Source organism: Canis lupus, chromosome 4 (genome assembly GCF_003254725.2).
Source record: "Canis lupus dingo isolate Sandy chromosome 4, ASM325472v2, whole genome shotgun sequence".
In the NCBI taxonomy this organism is placed as follows: Eukaryota; Metazoa; Chordata; class Mammalia; order Carnivora; family Canidae; genus Canis; species Canis lupus.
This window is the reverse complement of record NC_064246.1, coordinates 35248099-35264420: the sequence shown is the minus strand read 5'-3', so window position 1 is coordinate 35264420 and position 16322 is coordinate 35248099. Positions and strand designations below refer to the sequence as shown.

The 16322-nt window shown below is 63.5% G+C and overlaps 1 protein-coding gene across 3 annotated transcripts; it reads left to right on the top strand.

The window, feature by feature from the left end:
* The first annotated feature begins 96 nt into the window (after nucleotides 1-96).
* On the top strand, nucleotides 97-14925 carry LOC112651499 (annexin A8). Of its 3 annotated transcripts, none has more exons than XM_035715456.2 (12): nucleotides 97-247; nucleotides 3878-3968; nucleotides 4669-4763; nucleotides 6134-6247; nucleotides 6967-7057; nucleotides 7598-7677; nucleotides 8053-8112; nucleotides 8863-8956; nucleotides 9161-9256; nucleotides 10831-10889; nucleotides 11846-11968; nucleotides 14407-14925. In XM_035715456.2, the coding sequence occupies exons 1-12, from the start codon at nucleotides 227-229 to the stop codon at nucleotides 14410-14412; spliced, it is 930 nt and encodes a 309-aa protein (XP_035571349.1). In that variant the 5' UTR covers nucleotides 97-226; the 3' UTR covers nucleotides 14413-14925. The 3 variants fall into 3 exon arrangements, with proteins under 3 accessions (XP_035571349.1, XP_035571348.1, XP_048965056.1); XM_035715455.2 differs by having other exon boundaries at nucleotides 98-247; nucleotides 14232-14925; XM_049109099.1 differs by lacking the exon at nucleotides 97-247 and adding an exon at nucleotides 948-1451 and having other exon boundaries at nucleotides 14232-14925.
* Nucleotides 14926-16322: the final 1397 nt, after the last annotated feature.

Here is a 16322-nt window from a genome sequence, read left to right as displayed (position 1 = left end):
GCACATTCCAGGCCCGGGAGGTGCTCGGAGGTGCTGGGAGGTGCCGGGGATGGGTGGGGGGGAGCGGGGTGGGAGGGCAGGGCGGGGCTGGGTGGGGCCGCAGCTGCTCGCCTGCCACCCCCCCCACAAAGTGTTGCCTGGGCCAGTCCTGCGGACTCTGGAGAGAGGGAAAGCCACCCCCAGCTCCGCATCCCTGGGGACACGCGATCCATCGGGAGGCAGCAGGATGGCCTGGTGGAAAGCCTGGGTGAGTGGGGAGCAAGCGGCCGAGGGTGGGGCTCCTGGGGGGGCTGGGGAGGGGTGCGCTCAGTCACCATCGCCCAGCACGGGACACCACGCCAGAAAGAGGAGACAGAGGGGCGGGCGGATGAAGGGAGTGGGGAGCCTGGGGGCTGGGGGCTGGGGGCAGGCTGAAGTGGGGGTGAGGGGCACGGGGATGGGGAGGCTAGGGGGGCCTAGAGAGGGGCTGGGGGGGAGATGGGGAGGCTGGGGGGGCTGGGGGGGCCTGGAGGGGGGCTGGGGGGTCCGGGGGCTGAGGGGGGAGGCTGGGGGGCCTGGAGGGGGGCTGGGGGTAGGGGGGGAGGCTGGAGGGGCCTGGAAGGGAGCTGGGGGGTGGGGGGAGATGGGGAGGCTGCAGGGGGCTGGGGGAGCCTGGTGGGGGGCTGGGGGGGCCAGGGGTTGGGGGGAGGCTGGGGGGGTCGGGAGGGGGGCTGGGAGCCAAGGGCTGGGCCCAGAGGCAGAGCCAGGCAGGCAGGGGTTGTGTTTGAGGCACTCATGCATGTGGGGGGTCTGTGTGCACACCCGTGTGTCAGAGGAGACCCAGGCAGACGGTTCCCCCTCCCCCCCCCCCCCCCCCGCAGAGGGAACAGTAGTGGAGGTGCAGGGGGTGGAGGGGGAGCCCGAGAGAGGCCCCGAGGAGCAGGCAAGCCAGCCCGTCCTAAAGCCTGAGGGGCTTGGGCTTTCCCCTCAGAGCAGCGGGGCCACTGGAGGTCCTTGAGCTGGTGCCAGGACGGAGAGCCCCGCCCTGGGGCTTGGGGGCAGCCCACGGCTCCACGGGGAAGGGGACGAGGGCCTGGGGACGAGGGCCTGGGCGCGAGGGGTCAGCTGGGCCCGTCTGTGCCTCCTTTACAGAGACTGAGTCTGCTCCAGTCCCCGGGAGGCCTCATGTCGGGAAAAGGCCAAGGTGTGGCCGCTCCCCGGCAGTCACAGGCAGAGCTGAGTCACCTTTCCAGGGAAACGCTCCTGTCTGGACAGGCCCGCGCCGGCCCAGGGCCCAGGCCGACCCCCCACTGCTGGTGCTTGGGGCGCCTGGGACCCACAGCCCGCCCCAGACGCTGGGGCTCTGCTTCCGGAGTTGTACCTCTTGTCCCCCAAAGCTCCGGGCTGGGGAGAGGCTGAGGCTTCTCGGGGCAGCGGGTCACAAGGCTCCCCCGGCGCAGCGCCAGCTTCGGGTGAGACAAAGGCCCCACAGTGGTGTCGGTGCCGAGGCGAGGCCCGAGGCCCACGTCGGGGAGGGCGGCGGGAGGAGGCAGCTGGTGAGTCAGGCCGTGAGCAGGAGCCAGCAGCGCCTCTCAGCAGCCGCCCCCCCCCCCAGCGCCCCGCGCCCAGCTCCCGGGCGGTCACGATCACCAACTCCGCTGCCCACCGACTCGGCCGCTGTCAGGGCGTGAGCACGGCGCCCCTGGCGCCTGGAACCGCTGAGCCAGGGCCTGGCACGAAGGAGCGACTCAGGCGGTGGTCGCGGCAGCTCAGGCCACACAAGCAAGGGGACAGTGCGGGGTGCACACAACCGGCAGCCGGGAGACCTCATGGGCTCTTCTGGCTGGAATGCGCACGGGGACCCCTTTCCAACGCTGGCTGAGACATGGGCGCTAAGAATCTAGATGGGAAATTTGTTACCAGACCTTGGAGACTCAAAGGAAGAGTTACAGAGTTTCTCCTCTGTTAGTCAAAAGGAATATCCCTATAGACCCCCCGCCCCCTCGATGGGGCGTGCTTTCAGGATCTCATCAGGGCTTGAAGGATGCATGGATGGTGGGTGGGTGGGTGGGGGTGGATGGATGGGTGGTGGGTGGGTGATGGATGGATAGAAGGATGGACATGGTGATTAAATGAATGAATAAACGGATGGGTGGGTGTGGCCATTGAGTGGGTGCAGAATGGATGACTGGGTGAACGGATGAGTGGACCGGGGGGTGGGTAGCTGGGAAAGTGGGTGAGTGGGTGGGGGGCAAATGGAGCAATGAATAGGGGAGAGGGAGTAGGGAAACAAGCCGGGACTGAGCTCCTTCCCACGGGGTATCTCTGAGGCTCCTTTGACGCCCGTCTCCGTCTCCGCACTCCTCTACCATCCCTCTCTCCATGACACTCACTCGAGGAGGATCCCTTACTTTCACCTTCGAGGTTCTAGGGGCCTGGGGCTAAAGCGCCCTGCGGCCGGCCCGGGTCAGGGGTCCGGATCCGGGCAGGGCCCAGGTGCTTCGGTTAGTTTGTTTCCCAGCTTCCAGGGCGTCCTCCAGTTCCTTCTAATCCTGACGCTCTGTCCCCCATGAGCCTGCGGACTTGCACTGGCCCCAGGACGCCCAGCCGGGGCGCTGGCTCCCTGCTTCTTGTGAGCACCCGCTTCCCGGGAGGAGGCAGCCTCACCTCCTACTTGCCCCTCTTCCCGGCCTGTCTGCTCTCTCTCGAAGCAGCTTGCTCAGCTCCAGAAGCCTGTCCTGACGCGCCCCATGCGCTGTGGTCTGGGGGGGCCGTCCTTCCCCAGAGGAGCCTGGGGGTGGGGGTGGGCAGCGCTTGCCCCCACATGGCACCAACTGGGAGAGGCCGCCGATCCGGAGCCCACACCCCAGGGTGGGGGCAGTGGCAGGGGCAGGGGCACGGGGTTGTGGTTCCGGCCGGTGCCAGCCTAGTGACAGAGGAGCCCCCCGCAGAGGGGACACAGCAGCCCCCGGAGCCCAGAGGGGAGCAGCACCCTGCAGCAGGCCAGGCAGGCTATGGGGTCTCAGGGGACCCTCACTTGGAGGGGCTCCCCTACCAGGCCTGAGTCACCCCAAGAGTGTGTGTGGCCTGCCTAACCCCGCAGAAGCCGCCTCCCTGGATGTTCACCATCCGTGCTCCTTGGTACCCCTGCACCCCCCCAGGGCCCCGCCCTTCTCCTCCCGAGCTCCCACTAACACCCCCCCCCCCCCCCCCCCGTGAACCTCCCCCAGCCGCAGGGATCCTAGCTCGACAGATCCAGGAACAGTTCTGGCAAGAGGCTTGATGCAGAAAGCTGTAGGGCCCCCCTGAGGACAGCTAGGTGGCCGGGAGCGCAGTGGTGCTGATTGCTGGGCCTGTCACCCCAATAAACCACTATGGCCCTTCCTCGGGCCCCCCCAGGGCCTCCCCCTGGCTCTTCCCTCCTCCTGACACCAAAGGCCTCAGGAGAGGAGTGGGGGCAGCGCCGCAGGGGCCACAGTGCCAGCCGCCTTGAAGCGTCAGCACACCCCGACCCCCCAGGGCTGGCACGGGGTAAGGGGCTGACAGCTGAGATTCCATCTGTTAGGATGGCCGTGGGCGCGGAGCAGCTCGGCTCTGCCTCACCTTCCTCACGACGCCTGCAGCCACCCTGACGGGACAGGCCTGCCTTGGGCGAGGCAGCTGATGGACACACGGGGCCCCCACCCCAAGCCCCGGCTTCTGCAGCCCTGAAGGAGCCGGAGCACAAGCGGGTGCCGAGGGGACCTTCGTCTGGGGTGCAGAGTCTGGGAGGGCCGCCAGGCAGGGAAGGGGGAGGGCCTCGTGCCCCCCAGCAGGTTCAGGGCAGGTGCAGGGTGGGCTGGTGTTCTGCTCTGCCCGCCGCGTGCCCCCCTCCCAACGAGCCCGGGTTCTTTTGCAGATGGAACAGGAGGGTGTTACAGTGAAGGGCAGCCCCCACTTCAACCCGGAGCCTGACGCGGAGGCCCTGTACACAGCCATGAAGGGCATCGGTGGGTGGTGTCCTCACAGGCCCTCTGGGGGGTCGAGGAGGGGCCGCCCCGGAAGCCTGCAGGCACCCCCAGCCTGCTCCGCGCTGGAGCCGAGGGAGGGAGGCTGGGCCTGCCCAGTCGGGGGAAGGGGCACTGGCTGTCTGTGGGCGCATGCGTCCTGCAAGGGCCTGAGCCTACTGGCCCCCAGACTGGCCTCACAGCTTCCATGCCCCGTGGGCTGGGGGGGGTGGGCAGTTCTGCGGGGTGAACTGGGCCCCGGGGCCTCCTTCGAGGCCAGCAGGCTCGTGCCTGCAGAGGCCAGGGCTGCGTCTTTCCTAGAGGAACCCTCGTGGCCTCCACTTCTGGGAGGGCTCAGCTCTCACCTCCACTTTGGGAGAAAGCAGGTGCTCCGGAACGGGCAGCTTGAACCTGCTGCTGGGCCCTGGGTCCCACTTGCTCCCGAAGCAGAGGAGTGTGCAGGGAGGGGGTCTTGCCCCGGGGGATGTCCCGGGCAGCCCGGAAGGATGGCCGCAGGGTCCTTGATTCCACCCCTGCCTCCCCAGCCCCCAACATGCGGCCAGGAGGGGAGGGGAAAGGAGGGGAGGGGAGGGTGGAGGAGCCTGTGCCTGTGTGTCTTCACCCCACGAGAGCCGTCAGGTTCTGGAGCTGGGAGTGTGTGGGGCTGCCCTCCCCTGCGCAGCTCATGCCCGGCGCCCCGCAGGGACCAACGAGCAGGCCATCATTGATGTGCTCACCAGGAGGAGCAACGCGCAGAGGCAGCAAATCGCCAGGTCCTTCAAGGCCCAGTTTGGCAAGGTAGGGGAGGAGGGATGGGGGGGGGGCGCGGAGGCGCGGCTGCAGCGAGGAGCCTCGCCTAGAGCACGGCCTCTGGGGGGCTGGGGGGCACCCAGCGCTATACACGCTAGTTGTTTATCTGAGGTCGGAAATTCACCAGCCGCCTGCGCTCTATCTGCTTAAGGTACTTGTGGGTCCCCCACCCTCTCCCCGCTCCCCCAGCTCCCTCCTCCCTGCTCTGCCCCTGCTCCCCTCTCGGCCCCCTCCCCCCTCCTCCAGCTCCTGCCCCCCCCTTTGCCCCCTCTCCCCTCCCCCTTCCCCCCCCTTCCATCCTGGCTGCCCTAGCTCCCCGCACCCAAGGCTCCCCACACCCGGGGCTCCCTGCTCCCTGCCCCCTCTTCCGCTCCACCCCCACCCCATCTCTCACCAGCCTCCATAGCCCCATCCTTGAGCTACGTTGCCCCCTCTCTGTGCTTTGCTCACTCTGCTCCCAGAGCCTGAAAGGCCTTCTCGTTCCCATGGTTCCCTGTTCCCGGGGCAGAGGTGCGGCCAGGCTCCCCTCTGTCCTGCGGCTGGACCCCCTCTGCACCCCCTGTCTGCTCGCTGGTCCTCGAGGCAGCTCCAGAGGCAGGGAGCACAGCCACTGGATCCCTTTTCTCTCTCCCCTCCCTCCACCCCCAGGATAGAGCCAGGCATCGAGGGTCCTACCTAAGCACAGGTGCAGGGGCACCCAGAGGTCCTTGGTTTGGGGATTTAATGCCGGAAGGTGACCAACGAAGCCCAATCTTCAGGAGGCACCACACGCACTATTGTTTTTTAGTAATTTCTTTCTCTTAACCTTCCCAACTGTGCATTATTCTCTTTATTTGGCGTTAGGGAAAACCGATGTTCTAAGGTAAGTGCCACAATCCCAGACCTGTGAGCAGCAAGGTGGGGATTTAAATCCAAATCTGACGAGGCCCTTGGTCCCCGGCTCCACTGTGCAGATCAGCAGGGCATGGCCTTGGGCTTCTTGGTGAGACGCTGCCCCTGGAAGGAGGCCCAGGTGACACAGGCCCGCCTTCGTTCCTGCACATGCTGGGTGCCTGTGGCCACCTTGGGACTTGACGGCGAGCAACCATAAAGGTGCACGTGGGGCTATAATGTGCCCAGCGCTGCCCCGAGAGCTCAGGGGGCCCGTGTCTCCTCCAGCCCCCTGAGCAGTGTATAGGGCAGGAGTGGCACCGTCCCTGCATGGCAGGTGAGGGTCCTGGTGCTCAGAGAGCCTGAGTTCCTGGCCTGAGAAATGACAGCCGCGGCCCGCGGGGGAGCCCACAGAGTCCACCAGAGCCCCCGGGACCTGCCACCACTCGGGTGCACCTGCACCTTACCTTTCCTTCTTCCTGCGTTAGGACCTCACCGAGACCTTGCAGTCGGAGCTGAGCGGCAAGTTCGAGAGGCTCATGGTGGCGCTCATGTACCCGCCCTACAGATACGAGGCCAAGGAGCTGCATGAGGCCATGAAGGTAACTAAGGGGGGAGGGGGCGCAGAAGCCCTGTGGCCCTGTGGAGTCGCTGCTGGGGATGCCTTCCCTACGGGGGCCTGGCCCTGGGACCCCCGAGCCCCCTTGAGCTACCTTTTGGGATGGCCAAGCCCCGTGAGCCCGCAGCCTGCTGCCCAGACTGCCACTGGACCCAGACTGGTGGGCGTCTGCCATCCCGTGGCCACCATGGAGTCAGGTCAGCACTTCTCAGGACAGCGCCAGAGCAGGGGTGCGGGACGTGGGACGTGGGACGTCTGTGTGTGTGTGGGGGTCCTCGGATCGCCCACAACCCCCACCGCTCCTTTAGCACCCGAAGATAAAGAGGGAGGCAGGGCCGGGGCCCCGCCATCGTCTCCACTGAGAGGACACTTGCTGGGTGCACTGGGCACGTCACACCTGTTACCTCCCATCGTCCTGTGGGGGGGCCGGCTCTTCATCCCAGGATGATGAGGATGCTTGGGCTCAGCAGGGGAGCGTGACCCGGTGACCCGCGGGAGACCACCAGCACAGGGCAGGGCCGAGACACAGCTCCCGTCACCCGCCCTCAGGATCTGCCCCTGGAGACAGGCGTGTGGCTTCCGCAGAGGCCCCACGGGAGGGCCAGGGGCGCAGCGCCCACCAACCCTCCTCCCGAGGCCCTTCCTTGGACGCAGCGGGCGAGCGCAGGTGGAGCTCTCCCGCACACCCGGGTTTATCCACAGGGCTTGGGCACCAAAGAGGGGGTCATCATTGAAATCCTGGCTTCTCGGACCAAGAATCACCTGCGGGAGATAATGAAGGCGTATGAGGCAGGTACGGGAGGGCTGGGCCTCGGCTGGGAGCGGCCCGGTAGGCGGCGAGGGGCGAGCCGTGCGCTAGGCCTCCCCGGGAAGGCTCTTCTGCACATGGGCGCTGCGTACCTGCTGGGTGTCCTGTCCTGTGACGGATGCTCTCGTAGCTCCTTAGGCCCACAGGCGCGGCTGGCCCCGGGAACCGAACAGGGAGGCCCTGCTGCAAGGGGCGAAGGGGGCCCACAGGCCTGCAATCGTGGCGCCCCCGGGAGGCGAGGCAGGCAGAGGCCAGCCTGTCCCCCCCAAGTGGAGCAGAGCCCGTAGGCAGCCCCCAAGGAGGTGCCCGGGCAGACCTATCCCTGTGCTCCGAGCTCGGCCACGTGTGGTGCAGCGTCCTCGTTCTGAGTGACCACCAGGTGCTGGAGCTGCCGCTTCAGGCTCGGCGCAGGGTGTCCTTGCCCCGGGACTCGTCCTTACCAGGAGGCCTCCGTGGAGAGAAGCGCGGGAGACGGGGCCGGGGGAGGACCGAGCGTCTGTGCCTCAGGCTCCCATCTCCCCTCAGACTACGGGTCCAGCCTGGAAGAAGACATCCAGGCCGACACCAGCGGCTACCTGGAGAGGATCCTGGTGTGCCTGCTGCAGGTAGCACTGCTCTGCCTCCTGGGAGCCCCCGCCTGGCCCACCCCAGCAGCTGGGCTTGGGAGGGGGGAGTCAGGGCCTGGCTTCTCGGACACCTTAGTGTGACTGGGGCCTCACACCCCTGCCCGGCACGGCCTCGCGGGATGGCCCAGGACGGGGAGGAGGCACTGGGGGCAGCAGGCCCCTACTGCCTGCCCCAGGCGGCGCATGCGGTTACCCGCGCTCCTGCGTCCCCAGCTCCCGGAGGCTCACTAGTGTCACCTCTGGGTGAGGAATCCGGCCTGGAAAAGGGTACCCGGCCTGCGAAGTCCCCACGGCCCAAGGGCGCTGCAGCCCCGCTACCCTCCTGCCCGTCGCAGCCACCGCTTCTGTTTCTAGGGCAGCAGGGATGATGTGAGTGGTTTCGTGGACCCGGGACAGGCCGTCCAAGATGCACAGGTGAGGCCAGTCACCGCGCCCGCAGCTTCCGCCCTGTGGGCCGCCTGCCCCACCCCTGCATCCTGACCCCGGGGGCTGATGCTCGAGGCTTCCATGCGACACTAGGCCAGGCTGGGACCCGCTCAGCTCTCTGGACACCTGTGCCCGCGACGTTCCAGAAGGAAGGGGCGGCTGTTGGGCAGACCTAGAAATGGGGAGGAGGGCAACTGGGGGAGGGTCCACCGAAGCTCAGGAACAGCCATGGACGGGGATGTGGGGCCTCTGAGGACCAGAGGGCAGCGTTCTGGTCGGTGCCTAGAGATGCTCAGGGGCAGGGCGGGTCCGGAGCGGCGGGGCGGGGCCTCGGGAGGCGGGGCCTCAGCAGAGGCGGGGCCTCGGGCGGGGCGGGGCGGGGCCCCAGGCAAGGAGGGGCCTCAGCAGAGGCGGGGCGGGGCCCCAGGCGGGGCGGGGTCTCAGGGGGTGGGGCAGCACCCTAGGGGCGGGGCCTCAGGGGAGGTGGGGGCGGTACCCAGGGGCGGGGGCTCGGGTGGGCGGGGCCTCGGGAGGCGGGCCCAGGGAGGCCGGGCCCCAGGCAGGGCAGGACCCCAAGGGAGGGGGCCCAGCAGCTTCTGGGCAGACTTCCAGAAGGGATTCTAACTTCTCAGGGGCAGCAAGCCAGGAGGGCAAGCCAGGAGGGCCGGGTGGGTGGATGGGCGCTGACCCCAGCCCCGTGCCCTCTCTCGTGGCCCCTTGCGGTGGCCGCAATGCCAGGATCTGTACGCAGCGGGCGAGAAGATTCACGGCACGGACGAGATGAAATTCATCACCATCCTGTGCACGCGCAGCGCCACCCACCTGCTGAGAGGTACTGGGGAGGGGGGAGGCCCGTCAGGCTCCAGCAGGGTCGGCGGCAGGGGCCGGGAAGCGGGGGACACCGCCAGGGAGCCTGGACCCTGTCCCTGAGAACCGGGCGGAGGTCGCGGGTGGCACGGGGATGTGCAGTCTCCGTCTGCGGTGCTGGGTGGCACGGAGATCTGAAGGTCGCCTAAGAGGAGGCGTCTCCCCACAGTGTTTGAGGAATACGAGCGCATCGCCGGCAAGAGCATTGAGGACAGCATCAAGAGTGAGACCCATGGCTCCCTGGAGGAGGCCATGCTCACAGTGGGTAAGAGACGGCTGGGTGCTCAGACACCTGGTGTCCACAGCCACGGGGCTCCGCTCTGGCCCAGGGCACAGTAGCAAGGGGGTCCCCATGTCCACCTTCAAGGGGCCCCGTGCCTCCAGGCCACACGCATGTGCCCCTGGGCCCAGGACATGGGAACTGCTCCACCCTGCTGTCTCCAGGGTGCCATGTCCTGCCCCCATAACCCCTGTGCGGTGTGTGTGCCAGCGTGAGTGTGAGCGTGATCCAAGTGAGCATTGGTGTGTATGTGAGGGCATGTGCACACTGGCAGGATCGTGCCTGGCCCCCGGCCTGCACACACCCTCAGCAACCACACAGGGAACGTCTTGGTTGTGATGTTAAGCCTTAAACAAAGTCACTCATCCAGACCTTAGCAGGGGCCCTAGTCACTGCCTTGGTTGCCCTTTGAAGGGATGATGATGTCTAGTTGCAGTCCAGACTCCACGCCTGATGATCTGACGCTGGGGTCGCTGGGCACCTTCCCTCAAGCCTGACGTCAAGTGTACTTAGACCAGGGTGCAGAGCTGAGGTCACAGGGAGAGGTGTCCATGCACAGCCGAGGCCCAGGGGCAGAGGGGCTTTTCCTCTGCTCCCTCCCATCATGGAGCCACGGCTAGGGCACCAGGACGAGGGCACGCACCCCCACGCCAGGCTGGCCCCACTCAGGGTCGGTCAGGGGAGCTCCACACATGTGTGGGTGCACTGCGACCTCAACAGTTCCCGGCGGCTTTGCTGCGATGAAAACTAGTCCGGGCTGGGGCGTCTCAGCGTGGACCCTGCCCCAGCGCGAGTCAGCCCCTGCGTGGGGTCTGGACGACCTCCTGGATAAACCTTCAGGCAGGGAAGAGCAAAGGGGCGCGGTGGCCCCACACGAGGCGCTTGCTCCTCAGTTGTCCTTGAGGACGCCCACCGCTCAGTCCCGGGCCAGGGCGGAGCAAGGCAGGCAGGTCAGGGAGTGGGTCACAGCCTTCAGCGGAGAGCTGAACAAGGGCAAGGCCCACGCCCTCTCCGCTGCCCTGAGTAAAGCGCCAAGCTCCCAGACCCAGGTGCCGAGTCTGAAGCAGCACCCACGAAAGCAAACACGGGCCGGCTCCCTGGGCCAGACGTGCCGGTGCCCCGGTGCTCCAGGGCTGGGCTCTGCCGCCACGTGGAAATTCAGACGGAGGAGCCTTACTGACACGTGACATGCAGAGGGCACCTGAGGCCTGTGGGCACCAGTCCCGGCTCCTCTGTGGAGCTGAAGGCCAGATTCTGGGCAGAGCTGGCTCTGCAGCGTCGGGGCCCAGGGGCTGCCCTGGACAGAGCCGGGCCAGGTGGGCCAGCCCCGTAGACCCCGTGCGTTCTTGGCTCACCCTCGGCCTACGCCCAGGGCCCCTGGCTTCCTGGCCTGCCCTCCCTAAGCGGGGCAGAGCCTCTCGAAGCCAGGCAGCACATACGCAACTAGGCCAGGAACCGCATGATGCTCCCCCCCAAGATCCGAGGCAAGGCGTAAATCAGTAAACACGTACACGTGCCACCGCAACCCGTAGCACTGACAGAGCTTTCCTGTTTGCCAGTGAAGTGCACACGGAACCTCCACAGCTACTTCGCCGAGCGGCTCTACTATGCCCTGAAGGTAACGGTTCTGTCCTTTGTGCCCCCCGTTCTCCTCCCCTCTCGGTTCTGATGTCAAAGCCGGGGCAGTCAGAGCCACCACTGTGACTTGCGTGTCTCCTCTCACTCCAGCCCCTTGCTGGGCCGAACGCTCTATCGGCAGAGGGTAAACCGAGTCCAGGGAAGGGAAGCCACGGGTGAATTTGAGCAAGTGTTTTCACAGGTGTGCAGTGCACTGACCTCTCCTAACAACCCTGTGAAGCCTGTGTCATGACCGCCATCCCACGGATGGCGGAGCTAAGGCTTGTGATCCAGGTCACGCAGCTGGCACCTGGTGGAGCCTCGGTTTGAACCCAGGCCAGTCCTGCTTCCTTTTCATGCCACCATGTGACACCCTTAGGCGAGCCCAGGTCGACACGGCCAGGACATCAGGGCACCCTTTGCACGGGTGTGCAGAGGGAGGCTGCCACACGCGGCCCTCCTCCTCCGTGCACGCCGGGAGCGCCGGCCCGGGCTTGCCTGTGGCCCAAGAGGCAGTGCTGGGCATCCCAGCCCGTCGGGCCCGCGGCTTGGCCATGGAAGCAGATGACGATGAAGGCGGGAAGGTGTTGCTGGGGAATTGGCCGCTTAAGCTGAATTTCACGATGTTGCTGCTCTAGGGAGAAGTCTTCCTCCTGGAGCAGGGAGCATCCTGCGTCTCGAATCCCATGTGCAAGCACCACACACACACACACACACACACACTGCCCTTGGGGCCTTTGGCTCCCAGTACGGGCAGACATGTGGGCTGGAGGGAGAAGAAATGAAGGGAATCCCCGAGTCACGGAAGCAGCCTTCTCAGTGCTTCCCCCGAAGTAGAGGCCCGTTCCCGTATCCCCGGCCCCAAGGAAGGGCCTGCCCCAGAGCACAGACCTGTGTGTCGGCAGGGACTGGACCGGAGAGGCCAGCAGTGACTGTTGACTGCTGCCTCTTATCCAGGGAGCAGGGACGCGCGATGGGACCCTGATAAGAAACATCGTTTCGAGGAGTGAGATTGACTTAAATCTCATCAAGTGTCAGTTCACGAAGATGTACGGCAAGACCCTCGGCAGCATGATTGAGGTGAGCCGCGAGGTCCCGATTCTACCTCCGGGGTGACCCGGGGGCTGGGCCACAGCCCACATCACCTGTGTCCATCCCTTCCCAGTAGGGGTCTCACTCTGCATTCGTTGTCATGCAGCGTGTGGGGACAGGCAAGGGGGTCGGTACGGTGAGGGGGAGGCGAGGGGCCAGGGCAGGCACAAGGCCAGACCACAGAGGCCTGGGCGCTTCACACCTACGGTTGGCTTTGCCCTGGACTCCCGGGCGCCCCTTTGAAAAGAACACGCCGAGCCCTAGCAAAGGAAACCACATCTGGACTCCAGCAACAGGGAGTCGTTTGGGAGGAATCAGGCAGGCACCCTCGCATCCAGGCTTCGGTAGTCGGAGCAGCACAATTTTAAGATGAGTCAGATGAAATAGTTTTTCTAGTCATTAATGCAAATGCATTAATTAATTGACTATTTCATTAAGGGAAGTCACACCTGGAGGTATGTCCCAAGTCTTCCCTGGCTGCTAAGTCAGATCCCTAAGCTATTCTAGAAATGTCTGTTGTCAACCGTATTTCCAAGAAACACGCAGCTCACACTATGTTTAAAGAAAAAAAGGCATTTCTACTTTTCTTTTTTTTTAAGCATTTCTACTTTAATATGGTTCAGAATGGAGCCGCGGTAGGTGGGGGTAAAGGCTGATGGAATTATTCTTTGTTTCGTTTTTGGCTTCCCAGCCAGTCTTGCCAAAAGACAGGAGGGCTCCCCGCAAACCAGCCCGGGCTACTGATGGCTCCCCAACACCCAGGCCCACCGAGGGTTAGGAATCTTTTTCAACCATACACGGCTTCTGGGGCCTCGGGGAGCTTCCTCTACCTTCTCAGCATCAGTTAGAAGGAGTCGCAGTCAGACGTCAGAGGAACAGCCACACTGAGCAAAAATGGTGACTTTGACCCATCCAGGGTGTAGACTTCATGACAGGGAGAGACTTAGGAGGCTAATTGGCGCATGAGCAATAATCAATCACAGAATCCCCTGTCTACACATACAAGAAGCCCACCTCCTTCAGGCCTTGCCTGCATTTAGTTGGAATTGTGGCAAAGGTGGCCAAGTGCTTTCTTTGCGTACAGACCACTCTCTGTAGATGTCATCAGAGAAAAAAAAAATGATTTCCAACAGCGATACCTGCATTAAAAACTGCATAGAAATTAATAGGAAAATTGATTAAAAACCTCACTTATAACGTTATAGGCATGCATTTTAAAAGATAGACAAACTGGTTTTCAAAAAAGTACAAAAACAAAACTAATGTATTACAGAAATTGTTCTGTCAATAGAAAAAAAAAAAGGGAAGGAAAGGAAGGAAGGAAAGAATTTGAAATGTGGTTAAAAATCTACCAGGAAACTTCAGGCCCAAAGGATTGTACCAGCAAATTTGAGTGAAAGTTAAGGATCCGTTGATTCCCATGAGTGGGAAGTGCCCTGGCACGTAGGACGTAGGACGTGGACCCGGCCCAGGCCCTGCTGACCGAGCGCCCCGGCGGCCGCGGTGCCCCCCGCTGCCCTCCTCCTCGCACACAGGGAGCTCCCCCACCCCGTGCTGCGCTGACCCCGGCCCCGCACTCTCAGGGCCTGCCTCACAGCTCGGGCGCCGGGTGGCCTGGAGACGTGGGGTCCCGCTGTGGGCCGTGCCGGGTCAGGCGCACCCGGACACGGGTGCCGTGTGGCCTCCATGTGAGCCGCGCAGGCGAGCCCGTGCCTCCCTGCCTGCACCTCAGCACGTCTCAGGAGGCTCCCAGCCGCAGCAGCACCGGCATTTGATAGATGAGGCGGAGTCTGGGGTGGTGACAGGAGACTTGTCGCAGCTGCAGGGGCAGTGAGCGACAGCTGCGGTCTGGGTGTGCGTGCACCCGGACCCAGGCTCCGCACTGGGCGCCTTGCCTCCTGCCTCGGTTCCCTGATCTGTGACGGTCACTGTTGAGTAAAGGGGCGGCCGGGCAGGCGCGGGGCCTGAACGGACCCTGGGGAGGCCCGTGCAGCCGGTGGAACCAGGGGCCACCAAGATGCCTTCCCGGCCCCAGAGCAGGACGGTGTCTGTGAGTCATTTCCTACGTTGAGCTCCCCTGTCGTTAGGAGGAGAGTCAGAGACACAGGCGAATGTCCTGCAGTGACACAGGGTGGGCCTGCGTCCCGGGAAGCAGGGGGTGCTCGGCCTCACTCTCCAGGGAGCACGAACGAGTCCTAGCAAGAACCTCAGCTGACAAATACCCCCGTGACCCTCTTGTCCCCGTCCCCAGGGAGACACCAGCGGTGACTACAGGAACGCCCTGCTGAACCTGGTGGGCAGCAGTGCCTGAGGGCTCAGTGTGGAGCCCGGGGCCCTTCAGCCCACCCTTGGCCCCAGGGGCAGGGGCTTGGGGCGCCCAGCTAGCCTTTCACTCCTCTATCTCCCCGCTTCTGAGGCGGCTCCAGGTGTGAGCACGGTGCTGGCCTCCCCCCCACACCCCCCAGCTTGGCCGCTGCAGGGCCACTGGGCCCGGGTTTCGCAGCTGCAGAGCCCCACCCCATCGACTAAATCAGGATCTGCAGAGAAAAGCCCGGAGAATGAGGCATCTCCACGCGCACCTTCGCTGAGAAGCGTCCCGGAAAGGCCGGCCAGAGGCTGCAAGAGCCGCGGCCTTCAGAGCACACACGTGCGCACACGTGCGCAGCCGACGCACGGGCCCTCGGGCCACTGGGAGGCCACCAACATTCGTGCGCCAAAACCTGAGGCTGGAGGCAGGATGTACATTCTCCCCGTGTCTCACCTGCAGAGGAAAGCTGCGAACCCGTGTCCCGCCGAGGGCACGTCCCCCACCCAGGCTGTGCTGGCCCTGCAGGTGCCCTGCCCCTCCCTCCCCTTCACCAGCCTGCAGCTTCTCTTATTCCGACCCAGTGCCTGACACACAGATGCCTGTGTGGTGCTTTCCAGAATAAAGGTTGTGTATTCGACTCTAAGTGCCTCAGGGATTTTAGCAGTGACCAGGGAAGGACCAAATTGATCAATGTTCATAAAAGAAATCAATGATAAGATTTTGGGGGATGAATCAACCTCGAGTGCATGGGTGGGCATTTCCCAACAAGGACACACTGAGCTCAGAGCCTGCGGTCGCCCTAGGGATGACTCAAGTAAGGATACTTCCTGCCGCTAAATTAGGATCTCTCAGAGGCAGGGATCTTGGGCTCCTCTTCCAGCCTGTGGCTCACCTAGCTCTCAAGGGGAGCAGCTTGGGGGAGCCGGCTGCCCTCAGCTGGTCCAGATGTGGGGTCTCCCGGCCCTAAACTAACCCTAACCCTAACCCCAAACCTAACCCCAAACCTAACCCGAACCCTAAAGCTACCACAAACCTTAACCACTAACCCCTAACCCCTAACCTTAACCCTAAACCTACCCCTAACCTAACCCTAACCCTAACCCTGAACCTAATCCTAACCCCTAAATCCTATCCCTAACCTTAACTCTAAACCTAGCCCTAACCCTAACCCTAATACCAACCCCAACCCTAACCCAAACCCTAACCCCTAACTCTAACCTCAAAATTAACCCTAAAACGAATCCCTAACCCTAACCCAAACCTTAATCTTTTTTAAAAATTATTTTATTTATTTATTCATGAGAGACACACACAAAGAGGCAGAAACACAGGCAGAGGGAGAAGCAGGCTCCATGCAGGGAGCCTGATGTGGGACCCAACCCAGGACTCCAGGATCATGCCCTGAGCAGAAGGCCCCGCTAAACCACCTAGCCATCCAGAGATCCCCCCGTAAACTTAATCCTAACCCTAACGCCTAATCCTAACCCCAACCTCAACCACAACCATAACCATAATCCTAAACATAACCTAATCCCTAACAGGCCAGCATAGCTAACCCTAACCCTAACCTAACTATAACATTAACCCAGAGCCTAACCCTTAGCCCATCCCCAAGCCTAACCCTACACTAAACCCTAACCCTAGCCCTAACCTAACCCTAACCTAACCCTAATCTTAAACCTAAATGCTATCCCTAACCTTAACCCTAACCCTAAACCCTACCCTTAACCCTAACCACAACCACAACCCTACCCTAACCCTAACCTAGCCCTAACCCTAACCTTAACCCTAAATGCTATCCCTAACCTTAACCAACCCTAAACCCTAACCCTAGCCCAAAGACCATCCTTAACAATAAGCCCTAACCCCTAACCCTAACCGTAACCGTAACCCTACCCTTAACCTTAACCCTAAACCCTATCCCTAACCTTAACCCTAACCCCAACCCCAACCCCAACCCTAACCCTAAGCAGCCTCCAGGGGAGGACACACGGTCCCCAGCCACCCGTGGGAAGAGGGTCAACAATTTGGGGC

Bases quoted from the DNA above. Each gene is read 5' to 3' on its own strand.
- LOC112651499 (XM_035715455.2), top strand. From the start codon at position 227: ATGGCCTGGTGGAAAGCCTGG. The intron at 4,764-6,133 runs GTAGGGGAGGAG...TTCCTGCGTTAG, and splicing joins TCAAGGCCCAGTTTGGCAAG to GACCTCACCGAGACCTTGCA. The intron at 7,058-7,597 runs GTACGGGAGGGC...ATCTCCCCTCAG, and splicing joins AATGAAGGCGTATGAGGCAG to ACTACGGGTCCAGCCTGGAA.